The 22,924-nt window shown below is 60.3% G+C and overlaps 1 protein-coding gene across 1 annotated transcript in view; it reads right to left on the reverse strand.

The window, feature by feature from the left end:
• Positions 1–998: 998 nt before the first annotated feature.
• LOC134342248 (solute carrier family 2, facilitated glucose transporter member 3-like) overlaps positions 999–22,924 on the reverse strand; it is a 34,968-nt gene continuing 13,042 nt past the window's right edge. The window contains exons 3-10 of the mRNA XM_063040211.1: positions 21,821–21,981; positions 18,613–18,853; positions 15,009–15,171; positions 8,603–8,790; positions 8,326–8,430; positions 6,310–6,411; positions 4,104–4,307; positions 999–3,798 (exon numbers count right to left, since the gene is read on the reverse strand). Of these exons, the coding sequence (XP_062896281.1) occupies positions 3,553–3,798; positions 4,104–4,307; positions 6,310–6,411; positions 8,326–8,430; positions 8,603–8,790; positions 15,009–15,171; positions 18,613–18,853; positions 21,821–21,981 (1,410 nt within the window). The 3' untranslated portion in view covers positions 999–3,552. The remainder of the gene's footprint in view (positions 3,799–4,103; positions 4,308–6,309; positions 6,412–8,325; positions 8,431–8,602; positions 8,791–15,008; positions 15,172–18,612; positions 18,854–21,820; positions 21,982–22,924) is intronic.

Here is a 22,924-nt window from a genome sequence, read left to right on the forward strand (position 1 = left end):
ACATGTCCACAGATCCCTGAAAGTTGCCTCACAGGTGGATAGGCTAGTTAAGAAAGCTTATGGGGTGTTAGCTTTCATAAGTCGAGGGATAGAGTTTAAGAGTCGCGATGTGATGATGCAGCTCTATAAAACTCTGGTTAGGCCACACTTGGAGTACTGTGTCCAGTTCTGGTCGCCTCACCATAGGAAGGATGAGGAAGCATTGGAAAGGGTACAGAGGAGATTTACCAGGATGCTGCCTGGTTTAGAGAGTATGCATTATGATCAGAGATTAAGGGAGCTAGGGCTTTACTCTTTGGAGAGAAGGAGGATGAGAGGAGACATGATAGAGGTGTACAAGATAATAAGAGGAATAGATAGAGTGGATAGCCAGCACCTCTTCCCCAGGGCACCACTGCTCAATACAAGAGGACACGACTTTAAGGTAAGGGGTGGGAAGTTCAAGGGGGATATTAGAGGAAGGTTTTTTACTCAGAGAGTGGTTGGTGTGTGGAATGCACTGCCTGAGTCAGTGGTGGAGGCAGATACACTAGTGAAGTTTAAGAGACTACTAGACAGGTATATGGAGGAATTTAAGGTGGGGGGTTATATGGGAGGCAGGGTTTGAGGGTCAGCACAACATTGTGGGCTGAAGGGCCTGTACTGTGCTGTACTATTCGATGTACTATGTTATCCCTGTAAGTGTAAGTGCTACACCTGTCCCTACACCTCCTCTCTTGCCACCATTCAGGGCCCCAAACAGTCCTTCCAGGTTGCCTGTGGCAGCAAATTCCACAGGATCACCCACCACCCTCGGCTAAAGAAATTCCTGCTCACCTCCGTTCTAAAGGGAGGCCCCTCTGTCCTGAGGCCGTGCCCCCTCTGGTGCTGGACTCCCCCAGCACAGGAACCATCTGCTGTACACCCACCCTGTCGTGCCCTTTCCAAGTGGCCACAGGCTGACTTTGATCGAACAGACGCAGAAGGACCGAGCCCGGGAAGGCCAGAGAGAGTCTCCATTTTTTTTTTTATTTCAACGTAGCTGAGGTATTTACACAGATTTCAGACAAAATGGCACAACAGTTCTCAAACAAATCACATCCAACTCTCGCACAGGGTTCAACTCCACAGTGATCACTTCCTCATATTAAATACGTAATATTTTTAAAAAAAACTCTCTACTCAGGCAATAAATTAATCTGTAAAATTTTTTTTAAAAAAAGCAACGACAGACAGACCTCGTGAGGGAACACGGGCCACACATGTAACTGTTCTCAGACACAGAATTCACCCTAACCAACGCACAGACGAGACATCGACTTTGACATTTTGAGCAGGCATTTGGGAAGTGGACAGAGGGGGTTGGACACAGTGCAAACTGTCCCATCACACACTCCCGGGGTCAGGCACAGAGTGAATCTCCCTCCTCACCGTCCCATCACACACTCCCGGGGTCAGACACAGAGTGAATCTCCCTCCACACCGTCCCATCACACACTCCCGGGGTCAGACACAGAGTGAATCTCCCTCCGCACCGTCCCATCACACACTCCCGGGGTCGGACACAGAGTGAATCTCCCTCCGCACCGTCCCATCACACACTCCCGGGGTCAGACACAGAGTGAATCTCCCTCCGCACCGTCCCATCACACACTCCCGGGGTCAGACACAGAGTGAATCTCCCTCCGCACCGTCCCATCACACACTCCCGGGGTCAGACACAGAGTGAATCTCCCTCCGCACCGTCCCATCACACACCCCCGGGGTCAGACACAGAGTGAATCTCCCTCCACACCGTCCCATCACACACCCCCGGGGTCAGACACAGAGTGAATCTCCCTCCGCACCGTCCCATCACACACTCCCGGGGTCGGACACAGAGTGAATCTCCCTCCACACCGTCCCATCACACACTCCCGGGGTCAGACACGGACTGAATCTCCCTCCGCACCGTCCCATCACACACTCCCGGGGTCAGACGCAGAGTGAATCTCCCTCCACACCGTCCCATCACACACTGCCGGGGTCAGACACGGAGTGAATCTCCCTCCACACCGTCCCATCACACACTCCCGGGGTCAGACACAGAGTGAATCTCCCTCCACACCGTCCCATCACACACTCCCGGGGTCGGACACAGAGTGAATCTCCCTCCACACCGTCCCATCACACACTCCCGGGGTCAGACACAGAGTGAATCTCCCTCCGCACCGTCCCGTCACACACTCCCGGGGTCAGACACACAGAGTGAATCTCCCTCCACACCATCCCATCACACACTCCCGGGGTCGGACACAGAGTGAATCTCCCTCCGCACCGTCCCATCACACACTCCCGGGGTCAGACACAGAGTGAATCTCCCTCCGCACCGTCCCATCACACACTCCCTGGGTCAGACACAGAGTGAATCTCCTTCCGCACCGTCCCATCACACACTCCCTGGGTCAGACACAGAGTGAATCTCCCTCCGCACCGTCCCATCACACACTCCCGGGGTCGGACAGGGGGTGAATCTCCCTCCGCACCATCCCATCACACACTCCCGGGGTCAGACACAGAGTGAATGTCCCTCCACACCGTCCCATCACACACTCCCGGGGTCAGACACAGAGTGAATCTCCGTCCACACCGTCCCATCACACACTGCCGGGGTCAGACACAGAGTGAATCTCCCTCCGCACCGTCCCGTCACACACTCCCGGAGTCAGACACACAGAGTGAATCTCCCTCCGCACCGTCTCATCACACACTCCCGGGGTCAGTCACAGAGTGAATCTCCCTCCGCACCGTCCTATCACACACCCCCCGGATCAGACACAGAGTGAACCTCCCTCCACACCGTCCCATCACACACTCCCGGGGTCAGACACAGCGTGAATCTCCCTCCTCACCGTCCCATTACACACTCCCGTGGTCAGACACAGAGTGAATCTCCTTCCGCACCGTCCCATCACACACTCCCGGGGTCAGACACAGAGTGAATCTCCCTCCTCACCGTCCCATTACACACTCCCGTGGTCAGACACAGAGTGAATCTCCTTCCGCACCGTCCCATCACACACTCCCGGGGTCAGACACAGAGTGAATCTCCCTCCACACCGTCCCATCACACACTCCCGGGGTCAGACACAGAGTGAATCTCCCTCCACACCGTCCCATCACACACTCCCGGGGTCAGACACAGAGTGAATCTCCCTCCACACCGTCCCATCACACACTCCCGGGGTCAGACACAGAGTGAATCTCCCTCCACACCGTCCCATCACACACCCCCGGGGTCAGACACAGAGTGAATCTCCCTCCACACCGTCCCATCACACACTCTCGGGGTCGGACACAGACAAAACGTGACAGATACTTGGCGAATCGGCCCTACACTTTGCTAAGACAGACACATTGTACAGAGAACGTGCATTGGGCGTTGCATTCCCGGAGAGCGAGCTTCGAGGGGAGGGGAGGGCAGGGGATGGGATGAGGGTGGGGAACAGCAACCCCTGGAGGTTATACCCAAGGAACCTGAGTGTGGAAGTGAGGATGACAGCAGGAAGGGGCGAGTAGCGAAGTCTCCCGTCCCTACGTGGCGGAGACCCCGGACGGGACCTGCGTGGCAGGGTTCGGGGAGCCGGGTGTGACGCTGAGACCCCCCAGCTCGACCATGGGCGACTTCTCGACGGGCGGGAGCTCGATGCCGGCGCGGAACGAGGAGCTGATCTCGTCGAAGGTGCGGCCCTTGGTCTCGGGCAGCTTGAAGTAGGTGAAGACGAAGAAGATGACAAGCGCCACCAGGAAGATGATGAAGACGTAGGGGCCACAGACGTTCTGCAGGGGGTAGCCGGGAGAGGCAGAGGTTTTAGTAACGGCGAGGAGGGGGAGAGGGGAGACAGGGGGGAGGGGGAGAGGAGGAAGGAGGGAGTGGGAGAGAGAGGAGGGAGAGAGGGGGAGAGAGAGGGGGGTAGAGACAGGGAAGAGGAGTGAAGAGAGGTGGGGAGGGGATAGGAGTGTCGGGGGAGAGCAGTGGGGGGGTAGATGTGGTGGGAGAGGGTGTACGAGTGGGGAGGGGAGGAGACGGGTGGAGTTTGGGGAGGGAGAGAGCAGAGGATCTTTGCGGGAGGGGGAACACTCACCTCGACGAAGGGGAAGAACATGGCTACCATGAAGTTCGAGGTCCAGTTGGTGCAGCCGGCGATGGCCACCGCGGCCGGCCGGGCCCCTTGGCTGAACAGCTCGGCCACGATGAACCAGGGGATGGGGCCGGGCCCCACCTCGAAGAGGGCCACGAAGCAGAAGACAGACACCACGCTGAGGTAACTGAGGTCAGGCACCCGTTCCTGGGGGGGTCAGGGGGCAAAGGGGAGCCGGTCAGTGAGAGGCCCACACAGTCCAACCATCAATCCCAACCCCCTCCCCTCCCCTCATCCCCCTCCTCTCACCCTCCCTTCCCTCCTCTCCTCCCCTCACCCCTCTCCTCCCCTCCCCCTCTCCTCCCTTCCTCTCCCCTCCCCTCTCCTCCCCTCCTCTCTCCCCTCCCCTCCTCTTTCCCCACCTCTCTCTCTTCCCCTCCTCTCCCCCTCCCCTCCCCTCACTCCTCTCCTCCCTTCCTCTCCCCTCCCCTCTCCTCCCCTCCTCTCCCTTCCCCTCCTCTCCTCCCCTCACCCCTCTCCTTGCCCCTCTCCTCCCCTCCCCCTCCCCTGCCTTCTCCTCCCCTCACCCCTCTCCTCCCTTCCTCTCCCCTCCCCTCTTCTCCCCTCCCCTTGCCCCTCTCCTCCCCTCCTCTGCTTTTCCCTCCCCTGCTATCTCCCCTCTCCTCCCCTCCTCTCTCCCCTCCCCTCCTCTCTCCCCTCCTCTCTCTCCTCCCCTCCTCTCCCCCCCTCCTCTTTCCCCTCCTCTCTCCTCCCCTCCTCTCCCCCTCCCCTCCTCTTTCCCCTCCTCTCTCCCCTCCCCTCCTCTTTCTCCTCCTCTCTCTCCTCCCCTCCTCTCCCCCTCTCCTCCCCTCACCCCTCTCCCTGCCCCTCTCCTCCCCTCCCCTCCTCTCCCCCTCCCCTGCCTTCTCCACCCCTCACCCCTCTCCTCCCTTCCTCTCCCCTTGCCCCTCTCCTCCCCTCCTCTCTCCTCCCCACCCCTCTCCTCCCTTCCTCTCCCCTCCCCTCTTCTCCCCTCCCCTTGCCCCTCTCCTCCCCTCCTCTGCTTTGCCCTCCCCTGCTATCTCCCCTCTCCTCCCCTCCTCTCTCCCCTCCCCTCCTCTCCCCCTCCCCTCCCCTCACCCCCTCCTCCCTTCCTCTCCCCTCCCTCTTCTCCCCTCCCCTTGCCCCTCTCCTCCCCTCCTCTGCTTTGCCCTCCCCTCCTATCTCCCCTCTCCTCCCCTCCTCTCTCCCCTCCCCTCCTCTCTCTCCTCCCCTCCTCTCCCTGTCCCCTCCCTTCCCCTCCCCTCACCCTCTCCTCCCCTCCTCACCCTTCCCCTCCCCCACCCTTCTCCTCCCTTCCTCTCCCCTCCCCTCTTCTCCCCTCCCCTTGCCCCTCTCCTCCCCTCCTCTGCTTTGCCCTCCCCTGCTATCTCCCCTCTCCTCCCCTCCTCTCTCCCTCCCCTCCCCTCACCCCCTCCTCCCTTCCTCTCCCCTCTCCTCTTCTCCCCTCCCCTTGTCCCTCTCCTCCCCTCCTCTGCTTTGCCCTCCCCTCCTATCTCCCCTCTCCTCCCCTCCTCTCTCCCCTCCCCTCCTCTCTCCTCTCCCCTCCTCTCTCTCCTCCCCTCCTCTCCCCGTCCCCTCCCTTCCCCTCCCCTCACCCTCTCCTCCCCTCCTCTTCCCCCTCCCCTCCCTTCCCCTCCCCCACCCCTCTCCTCCCTTCCTCTCCCCTCCCCTTTTCTCCCCTCCCCTTGCCCCTCTCCTCCCCTCCTCTGCTTTGCCCTCCCCTGCTATCTCCCCTCTCCTCCCCTCCTCTCTCCCTCCCCTCCCCTCACCCCCTCCTCCCTTCCTCTCCCCTCCCCTCTTCTCCCCTCCCCTTGCCCCTCTCCTCCCCTCCTCTGCTTTGCCCTCCCCTCCTATCTCCCCTCTCCTCCCCTCCTCTCTCCTCTCCCCTCCTCTCTCATCTCCCCTCCCCTCCTCTCTCTCCTCCCCTCCTCTCCCCTCCCCTCCCTTCCCCTCCCCTCACCCTCTCCTCCCCTCCCCTCCCCTCCTCTCTCCCCTCTCCTCCCCTCCTCTCTCTCCTCCCCTCTCCCCTCCCCTCCTCTCCCCTCCCCTCCTCTCTCTCCTCTCCTCCTCTCTCCCCTCTCCTCCCCTCGATTCCCTTCCCCTCCTCTCCTCTCTCCCCTCCCTCATCTCTGGGGCCCCCACGTACCTGCAGGACCTGAGCGATGGTGATGACCACGGTACTGACGGCCATTCCCCCCAGACCGATGAGGTGGAGTGTCCGGCGGCCCACCCTCTCCACCAGGAACAGCTGTGGGTGAGATAGCAGCGGCAGTCAGGGCAGAGTGGCCTCACAAGCAGAGAGAGGGGAGAGGGGAGATAGAGGGGGGAGGGTGAGGGGGAGGGGAGGGGGAGGGGCGAGAGATGGGGGGGAGAGGGGGGAGAAGGGGAGAGAGAGGAGGAGGGGGAGAGGGGAGATAGAGGGGAGAGAGAGGGGAGAGGGGGAGAGAGAGGGGGAGAGGGGGAGGGAGAGGGGGAGAGGGGGGAGAGGGGAGAGAGAGGGGGAGAGGGGGGAGAGGGGAGATAGAGGGGAGAGAGAGGGGAGAGGGGGAGAGAGAGGGGGAGAGGGGGGAGATAGAGGGGAGATAGAGGGGAGAGAGAGGGGAGAGGGAGGGGAGAGGGGGAGAGAGAGGGGAGGGGGAGAGAGAGGGGGAGAGGGGGAGAGAGAGGGGGAGAGGGGGGAGATAGAGGGGAGATAGAGGGGAGAGAGAGGGGAGAGAGAGGGGAGAGGGGGAGAGAGAGGGGAGAGAGAGGGGAGAGAGGGGAGAGAGGGGAGAGAGAGGGGAGAGAGAGGGGGAGAGGGGGGAGAGAGAGGGAGAGAGAGGGGAGAGAGAGGGGAGAGGGGGAGAGAGAGGGGAGAGAGAGGGGGAGAGGGGGGAGATAGAGGGGAGATAGAGGGGAGATAGCGGGGGGAGGGGGAGAGAGAGAGGAGAGGGGGAGAGAGAGGGGGAGAGGGGGGAGAGAGAGGGGAGATAGAGGAGAGATAGAGGAGAGATAGCGGGGGGAGGGGCGAGATGAGGAGAGGGGGAGAGAGAGGGGAGATAGAGGGGAGATAGAGGGGAGATAGAGGAGAGATAGCGGGGGGAGGGGCGAGATGAGGAGAAGGGGAGAGAGAGGGGGAGAGAGGGGAGAGGGGGGAGAGGGGGAGAGAGGGGGAGAGGGGGAGAGAGAGGGGGAGAGAGAGGGGGGAGAGAGAGGGGAGAGGGGAGAGAGAGGGGAGAGAGAGGGGAGAGAGAGGGGGAGAGAGGGGAGAGAGGGGAGAGAGGGGAGAGAGGGGAGATAGAGGGGAGAGGGGGAGAGAGAGGGGAGAGGGGGAGAGAGAGGGGGAGAGAGAGGGGGAGAGAGAGGGGGAGAGGGGGGAGATAGAGGGGAGATAGAGGGGAGAGAGAGGGGGAAAGGGGAGAGAGAGGGGGAGAGAGAGGGGGAGAGAGAGGGGGAGAGGGGGGAGATAGAGGGGAGATAGAGGGGAGAGAGAGGGGAGAGGGGGAGAGAGAGAGGAGAGGGGGAGGGAGAGGGGGAGATAGAGGGGAGATAGAGGGGAGATAGAGGAGAGATAGCGGGGGGAGGGGCGAGATGAGGAGAGGGGGGAGGGGGAGAGGGGGATAGAGATGGAGAGGATGTTGAACTCAGAGGGACAACAGTGAAGGCTATTTTGTCACCAGTCTGGTGCAGATGGTGAGGTAGGGAGGGGAGGAGGGAGGGGAGGAGGGGTGAGGAGGGAGGGAGGAGGGGTGAGGAGGGGGCTGAGGGAGGGGTGAGGAGGGAGGGAGGAGGGGTGAGGAGGGAGGGAGGAGGGGTGAGGAGGGGGCTGAGGGAGGGGAGGGTGGAGGGAGGAGGGGTGAGGAGGGAGGGAGGAGGGGTGAGGAGGGGGCTGAGGGAGGGGAGGAGGGAGGGAGGAGGGGTGAGGAGGGGGCTGAGGGAGGGGAGGGTGGAGGGAGGAGGGGTGAGGAGGGAGGGAGGAGGGGTGAGGAGGGGGCTGAGGGAGGGGAGGAGGGAGGGAGGAGGGGTGAGGAGGGAGGGAGGAGGGGTGAGGAGGGGGCTGAGGGAGGGGAGGGTGGAGGGAGGAGGGGTGAGGAGGGAGGGAGGAGGGGTGAGGAGGGGGCTGAGGGAGGGGAGGAGGGAGGGAGGAGGGGTGAGGAGGGAGGGAGGACGGTGCTACACTCACAGAGACGACAGTGAAGGCCGTGTTCACCAGTCCAGTACCGATGGTGGCGTAGATGGGCTGTTTCACCCCGGCTTTGGTGAAGATACTGGTCGAGTAATAGAAGACCTGGGTTTGGGTGGGGGGAGAGGGCGAAGCTGGGTTAGACAGCGTCCGGGATTAACGTGAACCTCCCCCACCGCACGCCCACTCCCCCCCCCGGCCGTAGAACCGCCCGGTTCCCGCGGGGTGTCCCCGCGCCCCCACCCTCCCGACCCGCGGGATCGCCCTGTGCACTCACGGCGTTAATGCCGGAGAACTGCTGGGAGAGGTGGATCACCACGGCCACGATGAGGGGCTGCCGGTAGAGGGGGGAGCGCAGCAGCTCCCGCAGGGTCACCCGCTTCTCCAGAGACATCTTGCGGCTCTCCTCCTTCATCTCGGCAATGTCCTCGTCCACGTCCCCGACACCCCACAGACGCTGCAGCACTGGAGTGGAGGGAGGGGGGAGAGGGAGACGGTCAGACGCGAAGGTTCAGGCCCGTCGACTCTGCCCCGGTCATTTCATCCGGTCGCCTGCCTTCTCCTCATATCCCTTTCACGCCCCGACTAACCAGGAATCTATCCACCTCAACCCAACGACTCGCCCTCCACAGCTGCCTCGGGCAACGAATTCCACAGATTCACCACAGACAGAAATTCCTCCCCATCTCCGTTCTAAAGGGACGCCCCTCCGTTCTGAGGCTCTGTCCTCTGGTCCTAGACTCCCCCACTACAGGAAACATCCTCTCCACATCCACTCTATCTGTGTCCTCTGGTCCCAGACTCCCCCACTATAGGGAACATCCTCTCCACATCCACTCTATCTGTGTCCTCTGGTCCCAGACTCCCCCACTATAGGGAACATCCTCTCCACATCCACTCTATCTGTGTCCTCTGGTCCGAGACTCCCCCACTACAGGAAACATCCTCTCCACATCCACTCTATCTGTGTCCTCTGGTCCCAGACTCCCCCACTATAGGAAACATCCTCTCCACATCCACTCTATCTGTATCCTCTGGTCCTAGACTCCCCGCACTATAGGAAACATCCTCTCCACATCCACTCTATCTGTGTCCTCTGGTCCCAGACTCCCCCACTATAGGAAACATCCTCTCCACATCCACTCTATCTGTGTCCTCTGGTCCTAGACTCCCCCACTACAGGAAACATCCTCTCCACATCCACTCTATCTGTGTCCTCTGGTCCGAGACTCCCCCACTACAGGAAACATCCTCTCCACATCCACTCTATCTGTGTCCTCTCGTCCGAGACTCCCCCACTACAGGAAACATCCTCTCCACATCCACTCTATCTGTGTCCTCTGGTCCCAGACTCCCCCAGTGTAGGGAACATCCTCTCCACATCCACTCTATCTGTGTCCTCTGGTCCTAGACTCCCCCAGTGTAGGGAACATCCTCTCCACATCCACTCTATCTGTGTCCTCTGGTCCGAGACTCCCCCACTACAGGAAACATCCTCTCCACATCCACTCTATCTGTGTCCTGTGGTCCCAGACTCCCCCACTATAGGAAACATCCTCTCCACATCCACTCTATCTGTGTCCTCTGGTCCCAGACTCCCCCACTATAGGAAACATCCTCTCCACATCCACTCTATCTGTATCCTCTGGTCCTAGACTCCCCGCACTATAGGAAACATCCTCTCCACATCCACTCTATCTGTGTCCTCTGGTCCCAGACTCCCCCACTATAGGAAACATCCTCTCCACATCCACTCTATCTGTGTCCTCTGGTCCTAGACTCCCCCACTACAGGAAACATCCCCTCCACATCCACTCTATCTGTGTCCTCTGGTCCGAGACTCCCCCACTACAGGAAACATCCTCTCCACATCCACTCTATCTGTGTCCTCTCGTCCGAGACTCCCCCACTACAGGAAACATCCTCTCCACATCCACTCTATCTGTGTCCTCTGGTCCCAGACTCCCCCAGTGTAGGGAACATCCTCTCCACATCCACTCTATCTGTGTCCTCTGGTCCTAGACTCCCCCAGTGTAGGGAACATCCTCTCCACATCCACTCTATCTGTGTCCTCTGGTCCGAGACTCCCCCACTACAGGAAACATCCTCTCCACATCCACTCTATCTGTGTCCTGTGGTCCCAGACTCCCCCACTATAGGAAACATCCTCTCCACATCCACTCTATCTGTGTCCTCTGGTCCCAGACTCCCCCACTATAGGAAACATCCTCTCCACATCCACTCTATCTGTGTCCTCTGGTCCCAGACTCCCCCACTATAGGAAACATCCTCTCCACATCCACTCTATCTGTATCCTCTGGTCCCAGACTCCCCCACTATAGGAAACATCCTCTCCACATCCACTCTATCTGTGTCCTCTGGTCCTAGACTCCCCCACTACAGGAAACATCCTCTCCACATCCACTCTATCTGTGTCCTCTGGTCCGAGACTCCCCCACTACAGGAAACATCCTCTCCACATCCACTCTATCTGTGTCCTCTCGTCCGAGACTCCCCCACTACAGGAAACATCCTCTCCACATCCACTCTATCTGTGTCCTCTGGTCCCAGACTCCCCCAGTGTAGGGAACATCCTCTCCACATCCACTCTATCTGTGTCCTCTGGTCCTAGACTCCCCCAGTGTAGGGAACATCCTCTCCACATCCACTCTATCTGTGTCCTCTGGTCCGAGACTCCCCCACTACAGGAAACATCCTCTCCACATCCACTCTATCTGTGTCCTGTGGTCCCAGACTCCCCCACTATAGGAAACATCCTCTCCACATCCACTCTATCTGTGTCCTCTGGTCCCAGACTCCCCCACTATAGGAAACATCCTCTCCACATCCACTCTATCTGTATCCTCTGGTCCTAGACTCCCCGCACTATAGGAAACATCCTCTCCACATCCACTCTATCTGTGTCCTCTGGTCCCAGACTCCCCCACTATAGGAAACATCCTCTCCACATCCACTCTATCTGTGTCCTCTGGTCCCAGACTCCCCCACTACAGGAAACATCCTCTCCACATCCACTCTATCTGTGTCCTCTCGTCCGAGACTCCCCCACTACAGGAAACATCCTCTCCACATCCACTCTATCTGTGTCCTCTCGTCCGAGACTCCCCCACTACAGGAAACATCCTCTCCACATCCACTCTATCTGTGTCCTCTGGTCCCAGACTCCCCCAGTGTAGGGAACATCCTCTCCACATCCACTCTATCTGTGTCCTCTGGTCCTAGACTCCCCCAGTGTAGGGAACATCCTCTCCACATCCACTCTATCTGTGTCCTCTGGTCCGAGACTCCCCCACTACAGGAAACATCCTCTCCACATCCACTCTATCTGTGTCCTCTGGTCCCAGACTCCCCGACTATAGGAAACATCCTCTCCACATCCACTCTATCTGTGTCCTCTGGTCCCAGACTCCCCCACTATAGGAAACATCCTCTCCACATCCACTCTATCTGTATCCTCTGGTCCTAGACTCCCCGCACTATAGGAAACATCCTCTCCACATCCACTCTATCTGTGTCCTCTGGTCCCAGACTCCCCCACTATAGGAAACATCCTCTCCACATCCACTCTATCTGTGTCCTCTGGTCCTAGACTCCCCCACTACAGGAAACATCCTCTCCACATCCACTCTATCTGTGTCCTCTGGTCCGAGACTCCCCCACTACAGGAAACATCCTCTCCACATCCACTCTATCTGTGTCCTCTCGTCCGAGACTCCCCCACTACAGGAAACATCCTCTCCACATCCACTCTATCTGTGTCCTCTGGTCCCAGACTCCCCCAGTGTAGGGAACATCCTCTCCACATCCACTCTATCTGTGTCCTCTGGTCCTAGACTCCCCCAGTGTAGGGAACATCCTCTCCACATCCACTCTATCTGTGTCCTCTGGTCCCAGACTCCCCCACTATAGGAAACATCCTCTCCACATCCACTCTATCTGTGTCCTCTGGTCCCAGACTCCCCCACTATAGGAAACATCCTCTCCACATCCACTCTATCTGTATCCTCTGGTCCTAGACTCCCCGCACTATAGGAAACATCCTCTCCACATCCACTCTATCTGTGTCCTCTGGTCCCAGACTCCCCCACTATAGGAAACATCCTCTCCACATCCACTCTATCTGTGTCCTCTGGTCCTAGACTCCCCCACTACAGGAAACATCCTCTCCACATCCACTCTATCTGTGTCCTCTGGTCCGAGACTCCCCCACTACAGGAAACATCCTCTCCACATCCACTCTATCTGTGTCCTCTCGTCCGAGACTCCCCCACTACAGGAAACATCCTCTCCACATCCACTCTATCTGTGTCCTCTGGTCCGAGACTCCCCCACTATAGGAAACATCCTCTCCACATCCACTCTATCGGTGTCCTCTGGTCCTAGACTCCCCCAGTGTAGGGAACATCCTCTCCACATCCACTCTATCTGTGTCCTCTGGTCCGAGACTCCCCCACTGTAGGGAACATCCTCTCCACATCCACTCTATCTGTGTCCTCTGGTCCGAGACTCCCCCACTATAGGAAACATCCTCTCCACATCCACTCTATCTGTGTCCTCTGGTCCTAGACTCCCCCACTACAGGAAACATCCTCTCCACATCCACTCTATCTGTGTCCTCTGGTCCGAGACTCCCCCACTACAGGAAACATCCTCTCCACATCCACTCTATCTGTGTCCTCTGGTCCGAGACTCCCCCACTATAGGAAACATCCTCTCCACATCCACTCTATCTGTGTCCTCTGGTCCGAGACTCCCCCACTACAGGAAACATCCTCTCCACATCCACTCTATCTGTGTCCTCTGGTCCTAGACTCCCCCACTATAGGAAACATCCTCTCCACATCCACTCTATCTGTATCCTCTGGTCCTAGACTCCCCGCACTATAGGAAACATCCTCTCCACATCCACTCTATCTGTGTCCTCTGGTCCGAGACTCCCCCACTACAGGAAACATCCTCTCCACATCCACTCTATCAAGGCCTTTCACCGTTTGAGGGTTTTCAATGAGGTCCCCCCTCATTCTTCTGAATTCCAGTGACTACAGGCCCAGAGTCATCAAACACTCCTCATATGACACAGCTTTCCATCCTGAAATTATTTCTGGGAACTCTCCCCAGTTTCAGAACGTCCTTTCTCAGATGAGAGGCCCCAAAACTGCTTACAATACTCAAAGTGGGGCCTCACCAGTGCCTTAGAAAGGCTCAACACTTGCTTTTATATTCTAGTTGTTTGGAAATGAATGCTAACATTACGTCTGCCTTCCTCACCACCGACTCGACCTGCAAATTAATCTTCAGGGAATCCTGCACCAGGACCCCCAAGTCTCTCTGCACCTCAGATTTCTGGTAATTTCTCTCCGGTTAGAAAAAAGCCAACCCTTTCATTTCTTCTCTCAAAGTACACGACCACACACTTCCCAACACTGTATTCCATCTGACACTCCTCTGCCCATTTCCTCGTCCGTCCAAGTCCTTATCCAGCCTCCCTACTTCCTCAAAACTACCTGCCCCTCCACCTATCTTCCCATAGCTGCAAACTTTGCAACGGAGAGAGAGGGAGAGAGGGAGGGGAGAAGAAGAGGGAGAGAGTGGGGGAGGGAGGGGGAGGGAGAGGGAGAGGGAGGAGGAAAGAGGGAGAGGGAGAGAGGGAGGAGGGAGGAGGGAGAGGGAGGAGGGAGAGGGAGGAGGGAGGAGAGTGGAGGGAGGAGGGAGGAGTGAGAGGGAGGAGGAAGAGGGAGGAGGGAGAGGGAGGAGGGAGGAGGGAGGAGGGAGAGGGAGGATGGATAGAGGGAGGAGGGAGAGAGGGGAAGGGAGAGAGAGGGAGGGAGAGAGAGGGAGGGAGAGAGGGAGAGGGAGGAGGGAGAGGGAGGAGTGAGAGGGAGGAGGGAGAGGGAGAGGGAGAGGGAGAGGGAGGAGGGTGGAGGGAGGAGGGTGGAGGGAGAGGGAGGAGGGAGGAGGAAAGAGGGAGAGGGAGAGAGGGAGGAGGGAGGAGGAGAGGGAGGAGGGAGAGGGAGGAGGGAGGAGGGTGGAGGGAGGAGGGAGGAGAGGAGGGAGGAGGAGAGGGAGGAGGGAGAGGGAGGAGGGAGGAGGGGAGGGAGAGGGAGGATGGAAGGGGAGAGGAAGGGAGAGAGGGGGAAGGGAGAGAGGGAGGAGGGGAGGAGAGGGAGGGAGAGAGGGAGAGGGAGGAGGGAGAGGGGGAGTGAGAGGGAGGAGGGAGAGGGAGAGGGAGAGGGAGAGGGAGGAGGGGGAGGGAGGAGGGTGGAGGGAGAGGGAGGAGGGAGGAGGGAGGAGGGTGGAGGGAGGAGGGAGGAGGGAGGAGGGTGGAGGGAGGAGGGAGGAGGGTGGAGGGAGAGGAGGGAGAGGAGGGAGAGGAGGGAGAGGAGGGAGAGGGAGGAAAGGGGAGGAGAGGGAGGAAAGGGGAGAGGAAGAGGAAGGGGGAGTGAGAGGGAGGAAAGGGGAGGAGAGGGAGGAAAGGGGAGAGGAAGAGGAAGGGGGAGTGAGAGGGAGGAAAGGGGAGGAGAGGGAGGAAAGGGGAGTGAGAGGGAGGAAAGGGGAGGAGAGGGAGGAAAGGGGAGAAGAAGAGGAAGGGGGAGTGAGAGGGAGGAAGAGGGAGAGATGGAGGTAGAGACTCGCCGCCCCCCCCCCCCCCCCTCGCTCCTTACCCTGCCGCGCCTCCTCCTCCTCGTTGCGGTTAATGAGCAGGAAGCGGGGGCTTTTGGGGCAGAACACCAGGAGGACGCACTGGACGAGCGAGGGTAGCGCCGTGAAGCCCAGCAGCAGGGGCCAGAGGCGAACGCTTCCCAGCAGAACCTCCAGCCCGAAGATCTGTGAGGAGAGAGGCAGAGGCAGTCCGGAGGGTGAGTGTCGCCCCTGAGCCCCCACTATCTTTCTGTGATGGTCTCCCACCTCCCTCCCCCCTCCCTCCCTCTCCGCTCCGTCTCTAACCCCCTCTCTCCCCCCTCCATCTCTCTCCTCCCCCTCCCCACCTCTCCCCTCCGTCTCCAACCCCCTCTCTCTCCCCCTCCCCACCTCTCCCCTCCGACTCTAACCCCCTCTCTCCCCCTCCCCATCTCTCCCCTCCGTCTCCAAACCCCTCTCTCCCCCTCCCTCTCTCTCTCCCCCCCTCCCCATCTCTCCCCTCCGTCTCTAACCCCTCTCTCCCCCTCCCTCTCTCTCCTCCGTCTCTAACCCCCTCTCTCCCCCCTCCATCTCTCTCCTCCCCCTCCCCACCTCTCCCCTCCGTCTCCAACCCCCTCTCTCTCCCCCCTCCCCACCTCTCCCCTCCGTCTCTAACCCCCTCTCTCCCCCTCCCCATCTCTCCCCTCCGTCTCCAAACCCCTCTCTCCCCCCTCCCTCTCTCTCTCTCCCCCTCCCCATCTCTCCCCTCCGTCTCTAACCCCTCTCTCCCCCCTCCCTCTCTCTCCTCCGTCTCTAACCCCCTCTCTCCCCCTCCCCATCTCTCCCCTCCGTCTCTAACCCCTCTCTCCCCCCTCCCTCTCTCTCCTCCGTCTCTAACCCCCTCTCTCCCCCCTCCATCTCTCTCCTCCCCCTCCCCACCTCTCCCCTCCATCTCTAACCCCTCTCTCCCCCCTCCCTCTCTCTCCTCCGTCTCTAACCCCCTCTCTCCCCCTCCCCATCTCTCCACTCCGCCTCTAACCCCTCTCTCCCCCCTCCCTCTCTCTCCTCCGTCTCTAACCCCCTCTCTCCCCCCTCCATCTCTCTCCTCCCCCTCCCCACCTCTCCCCTCCATCTCTAACCCCTCTCTCCCCCCTCCCTCTCTCTCCTCCGTCTCTAACCCCCTCTCTCCCCCTCCCCATCTCTCCACTCCGCCTCTAACCCCCTCTCTCCCCCCTCCATCTCTCTCCTCCCCCTCCCCACCTCTCCCCTCCATCTCTAACCCCTCTCTCCCCCCTCCCTCTCTCTCCTCCGTCTCTAACCCCCTCTCTCCCCCTCCCCGCCTCTCCCCTCCGTCTCTAACCCCCTCTCTCCCCCTCCCCATCTCTCCGCTCCGTCTCTAACCCCCTCTCTCCCCCCTCCCCACCTCTCCCCTCCGTCTCTAACCCCCTCTCTCCCCCTCCCCATCTCTCCCCTCCGTCTCCAAACCCCTCTCTCCCCCCTCCATCTCTCTCCTCCCCCTCCCCACCTCTCCCCTCCATCTCTAACCCCCTCTCTCCCCCTCCCTCTCTCTCTCTCCCCCCCATCTCTCCCCTCCGTCTCCAACCCCCTCTCTCTCCCCCTCCCCACCTCTCCCCTCCGTCTCTAACCCCCTCTCTCCCCCTCCCCATCTCTCCCCTCCGTCTCCAACCCCCTCTCTCCCCCCTCCATCTCTCTCCTCCCCCCTCCCCACCTCTCCGCTCCATCTCTAACCCCCTCTCTCCCCCCTCCATCTCTCTCCTCCCCCTCCCCATCTCTCCCCTCCGTCTCTAACCCCCTCTCTCCCCCTCCCTCTCTCTCCTCCGTCTCTAACCCCCTCTCTCCCCCTCCATCTCCCCCTCCCCATCTCTCCCCTCTATCTCCAACCCCCTCTCTCTCCCCCTCCCCACCTCTCCCCTCCGTCTCTAACCCCCTCTCTCCCCCTCCCCATCTCTCCCCTCCGTCTCTAACCCCCTCTCTCCCCCCTCCCCACCTCTCCCCTCCATCTCTAACCCCCTCTCTCCCCCCTCCCCACCTCTCCCCTCCATCTCTAACCCCCTCTCTCCCCCCTCCCCACCTCTCCGCTCCGTCTCTAAACCCCTCTCTCCCCCCTCCATCTCTCTCCTCCCCACTCCCCATCTCTCCCCTCCGTCTCTAACCCCCTCTCTCCCCCCTCCATCTCTCTCCTCCGTCTCTAACCCCTCTCTCCCCCTCCCCATCTCTCCGCTCCGTCTCTAACCCCCTCTCTCCCACCCCTTCCCTCTCCTCATTTTCTCGCTACCTATCTCCCACTCTCCCCCTCTCTAACCCTCCTCTCTCCCCCACCTCTCCTCTCTGTTTCTCCCCATCTCTCTCCCCCCATACTCCCCCCTTCACCCTCTCTCTCTCACCTCTCTTTCCATCTCTAACCCCCTTTCTCCCCCCTCGCTCTCTTCCCATCTGTCACGTCTCACCATCTAACCCCCCGCAAACCCCTCTCTCATCTCTAACCCCCTCTCCCCCTCTCCTACCTCTCTCTCCCACCTCCCTAACCCCTCTTGCCCCCTCTATCTCTCATCTCTAACCCTCTCCCCTCTCTCTCCCTCTCCTTCCTCTCTCCCCCACCTCCCTAACCCCCTCTCCCCTCTCTCTCCCCCTCTCCGACCTCTCTCTCCCACCTCTCTAACCCCTCTCTCCCCCACTCTCTTCCCCTCTCCCCCTCCCCTCTCTCTGTCTCCCCTCTCTAACCCCCCACTCTCCTCTCCTCTCTCTCTCTCCTACCTCTCTAACCTCCCTCTCCCCCACTCTCTTCCTCTCTACTACCTCTCTAACTGCCCTCTCCCCCTCTCCCTCTCGCTGTCCCTCTCTCTGTCTCACCCCCTCTCCCCCCTCCCTCTCTCCCACTTCTCTAACCGCCCTCTCCCTCTCCTCTCTCCCCTCCCTCTTTCTCTCCCACCTCTCTAACTGCCCTCTTTCCCTCTCTCCCCCTCTCCCTCCCTCTGCCCCCTCCCCCTTCTCCCTCTCTCTCCTTCCGCTCCCCCTCTCCCTCCCTCTGTCTCACCTCTAACTGCCCTCTCCCCCTCTCCGCCCCCCTCCCCCCTCTCCCCCTCTCCCTCTCTCCCCCCGCTCCCCCTCTCCCTCCCTCTGCCCCCTCTCCCCATCTCCCTCCCTCTGTCTCACCTCTAACTGCCCCCTCCCCCTCTCCGCCCCCTCTGACCCTCTCCCCTCTCCCTCTCTCCCCCGCTCCCCCTCTCCCTCCCTCTGCCCCCTCTCCCCCTCTCCCTCCCTCTGCCCCCTCTCCCCCTCTCCCTCCCTCTGTCTCACCTCTAACTGCCCTCTCCCCCTCTCCCTCCCTCTGCCCCCCTCCTCTCTCTCCCTCTCCCCCTCTCCCTCCCTCTGCCCCCTCTCCCCCTCTCCCTCTCTCCCCCCGCTCCCCCTCTCCCTCCCTCTGCCCCCTCTCCCCCTCTGCCTCACCTCTAACTGCCCTCTCCCCCTCTCCGCCCCCCTCCCCCTCTCCCTCCCTCTGCCCCCCCTCCCCCTCCCTCTCTCTCCCCCCTCTCCCTCTCCCCTTCTCCCCCCTCTCCCTCCCTCTGCCCCCTCTCCCCTCTCCCTCTCCCTCTCTCTCCCCTCTCCCTCTCCCCTCTCTCCCCCTACCTGCGCGATGAGGATCCCGATCACCACACCCAGCTGGTGCATGGTACCAAAGGCCCCCCTCAGGTTGGTGGGGGAGATCTCGCCAACGTACATGGGCACGAAGCCGGTGGCCAGGCCGCAGTAGACGCCGATGATGAGGCGGCCCAGGATGATCATCTCGAAGGAGCCGGCCGCCTTCGACAGGCCCATTAAGAGGGCGCCCAGGACCGCAACTACGTTGACCATCAGCATCGAGTTCCTCCTTTGGAGGGAGGGCAGAACGAAGAGAGAGATAGAGAGGAGGTCAGACTGACAGAGAGAGAGATAGAAGAGGACCATCGCGGTCACATTGACATTTGGCAATCAGCTCCTCCTTTGAGGGGAGGAAAATTCAAACATCTGAGGTGAAAAGGGACTGGTGCAGGATTCGCTGAAGATTAATTTGCAGGTTGAATGTGACGTTATCATTCATTTCGCGACGACTAGAATATAAGAGCAGGGATCTAGTGTTGGAGCTTTATAGAGCACCGGTGAGGCCACACTTGGAGTATTGTGAGCAGTTTTGGGCCCCTTATCTGCGAAAGGACGTGCAGAAACTGGAGGGGGTTCAAAGGAGGTTCACGAAATGATTCTGGGATCGAACGGCTTGTCAAATGAGGAGCGTTTGATGGATCTGGGCCTGTACTCGCTGCAATTCAGAAGAATGAGGGGGGGATCTCATTGAAACCCATCAAAAGTTGAAAGCCTCAATACAGTGGATGTGGAGAGGATGTTTCCTATAGTGGGGGGGTCTCGGACCAGAGGACACAGATAGAGTGGATGTGGAGAGGATGTTTCCTGTAGTGGGGGAGTCTCGGACCAGAGGACACAGATAGAGTGGATGTGGAGAGGATGTTTCCTACAGTGGGGGAGTCTAGGACCAGAGGGCACAGATAGAGTGGATGTGGAGAGGATGTTTCCTATAGTGGGGGGGTCTAGGACCAGAGGGCACAGATAGAGTGGATGTGGAGAGGATGTTTCCTGTAGTGGGGGGGTCTCGGACCAGAGGACACAGATAGAGTGGATGTGGAGAGGATGTTTCCTATAGTGGGGGAGTCGAGGACCAGAGGACACAGATAGAGTGGATGTGGAGAGGATGTTTCCTATACTGGAGGAGTCTGGGACCAGAGGACACAGATAGAGTGGATGGGGAGAGGATGTTTCCTATACTGGGAGAGTCTCGGACCAGAGGACACAGATAGAGTGGATGGGGAGAGGATGTTTCCTATACTGGGAGAGTCTCGGACCAGAGGACACAGATAGAGTGGATGTGGAGAGGATGTTTCCTGTGGTGGGGTGTCTCGGACCAGAGGACACAGATAGAGTGGATGTGGAGAGGATGTTTCCTAAACTGGGGGAGTCTGGGACCAGAGGACACAGATAGAGTGGATGTGGAGAGGATGTTTCCTAAACTGGGGGTGTCTAGGACCAGAGGACACAGATAGAGTGGATGTGGAGAGGATGTTTCCTATACTGGGGGAGTCTGGGACCAGAGGACACAGATAGAGTGGATGTGGAGAGGATGTTTCCTGTGGTGGGGTGTCTTGGACCAGAGGACACAGATAGAGTGGATGTGGAATGGTCAGATCAGCCGTGATCTTATTGAATGGTGGAACAGGCTCGACGGGACGGATGGCCGACTCCCGCTCCCGTTTCTTGTGTTCTTCAGTCATTGGGTGTATTTAATGCAGACGTTGATCAGCTCTTGGTTTGTTCGGGACGTGAAGGCAGGAAGACTGGGGCTGAGAAGGGAAACCGGGCCGACCATGATGGAATGGGCAAGCAGTCCGAGGGGCCGAGCGGCCAGATTCCCCTCCCCTGTAGCTTGGGGTCTTGTGGTCTCATTGTCAGACTGTGAGGGGGAGCGAGGGGAGGGGGATGAGGGAGCGAGGGGAGGGGGATGAGGGAGCGAGGGGGAAGAGGGCACACCAAACCAGCTCGGCCACCGGAGAGAGTGAGGGGAAGGGGGCGAGCGAGGGAGGGAATGAGGGAGCGAGGGAGGAGAGGGCACACCACACCAGCCCGGCCACCGGAGAGAGTGAGGGGGAGGGAGGGAATGAGGGAGCGAGGCGGAAGAGGGCACACCACACCAGCCCAGCCACCGGAGAGGGTGAGGGGGAGGGAGCGAGGGAAGGAATGAGGGAGCGAGGGAGGAGAGGGCACACCACACCAGCCCGGCCACCGGAGAGAGTGAAGGGGAGGAAGCGAGCGAGGGACGGAATGAGGAACGAGGTGGAAGAGGACACACCACACCAGCCCGGCCACCAGAGAGAGGGAGGGAGCGAGGGACGGAATGAGGGAGCGAGGGAGGAGAGGACACACCACACCAGCCCGGCCACCGGATAGAGGGAGGGGGAGGGAGCGAGGGACAGAATGAGGGAGCGAGGCGGAAGAGGACACACCACACCAGCTCAGCCACCGGATAGAGGGAGGGGGAGGGAGCGAGGGAGGGAATGAGGGAGCGACGGAGGAGAGGACACACCACACCAGCCCGGCCACTGGAGAGGGTGAGGGGGACGGAGGGAGTGCGGGACAGAATGAGGGAGCAAGGGAGGAGAGGGCACACCACACCAGCCCAGCCACCGGAGAGGGTGAGGGGGAGGGAGCGAGGGACGGAATGAGGGAGCGAGGCGGAAGAGGACACACCACACTAGCCCGGCCACCGGAGGGAGTGAGGGGGTGAGGAGGGGAAGGGACTGAGCGAAGGACGGAATGAGGGAGTGAGGGGGAAGAAGACACACCACACCAGCCCGGCCACCGGAGGGAGTGAGGGGTTTGAGGAGGGGAAGGGACTGAGCGAAGGACGGAATGAGGGAGTGAGGGGGAAGAAGACACACCACACCAGCCCGGCCACCGGAGGGAGTGAGGGGTTTGAGGAGGGGAAGGGACTGAGCGAAGGACAGAATGAGGGAGTGAGGGGGAAGAAGACACACCACACCAGCCCGGCCACTGGAGGGAGTGAGGGGGTGAGGAGGGGAAGGGACTGAGCGAAGGACGGAATGAGGGAGTGAGGGGGAAGAAGACACACCACACTAGCCCGGCCACCGGAGGGAGTGAGGGGGTGAGGAGGGGAAGGGACTGAGCGAAGGACAGAATGAGGGAGTGAGGGGGAAGAAGACACACCACACCAGCCCGGCCACCGGAGGGAGTGAGGGGGTGAGGAGGGGAATTGACTGAGCGGGGGTCTCACCTCCCGAAGCGATTGACAAAGACCCCGACCGAGAAGGAGCCGATCATTCCGCCCACGGAGAAGATGGAGACGGAGGCCGACCACAGCTGGGTCATCGTGGTGTACGACAGCCAGGAGCCCGTCCGGCTGTGGTAGGTCTGGTTGTAGAACTCCTTGATAATCTGCCGGTCAGAGAGGGAGATGCAGCAGGTGAGGGGGGCGGTCGAGGGCCAGCGCCTCAAACTCGGGGCCAGTTACCCCACCCAGGGTCTCCACACCACCGATCAAGCCCGCCTGGCAAATCCGTCCAGCCACAGCCCAAAAGCAGGCCCTTCTGGCCATCCATCCCCTGCTGACCCCACACCCCCGTCTGAGGTGGTAGCCTCTGCCCGTGCTGGGCTCAAACCCCTCTAAACCTTTCCTATCCGTGTCCCTGTCCGACTGTCGTTCATGTACCTGCCCCGACCACTCCCTCCGGCAGCCCCTTCCATTGACGGACCACCGTATCCCTCTAAACCTTCCCTATCTGTGTCCCTGTCCGAGTGTCGTCAATGTCCCTGCCCCAACCACTCCCTCCGGCAGCCCCTTCCACAGACGGACCACCCTCTGGGTGAAAAAGTCGCCCCTCGGGTCCCTATTAAATCTCTCTCCCCCTCTCACCTCAAACCTGTGCCCTCTGGTTCTCGATTCCCCGACCCTGGGGAAAAGACTGTGAATACTCACCCTATCTGTGCCCCTCGTGGTTTTACACACCTCTGTAAGGTCACCCCTACGCTCCAAGGAATAAAGTCCCAACCTGCCCGACCTCTCTCCGTAACTCAGTCCCTCGAGTCCCGGCGACGTCCTCGTAAATCTCCCTCCGCACTCTTTCCAGCTCAGCGACATCTTTCCCACAGCGGGGGCGACCAAAACCGAACACCGTACTCCCAGCGCGGCCTCACCGACGTCTCGTACGACTGGGACGTGACCTCCCGACTCCTGTACTCAGTGTCCTGACTGATGAAGGCCAGCGTGTCGAACGCCTTCTTCACCGTCCTGTCTACCCGTGACTCCACTTTCGGGGAACCGTGTCCCCGTACCCCTGGGCTCCTCTGTTCCACAACACTCCCCGGGGTCCCCGTCTAC

This window comes from Mobula hypostoma, unplaced genomic scaffold (assembly GCF_963921235.1).
Source record: "Mobula hypostoma unplaced genomic scaffold, sMobHyp1.1 scaffold_70, whole genome shotgun sequence".
NCBI lineage: Eukaryota > Metazoa > Chordata > Chondrichthyes > Myliobatiformes > Myliobatidae > Mobula > Mobula hypostoma.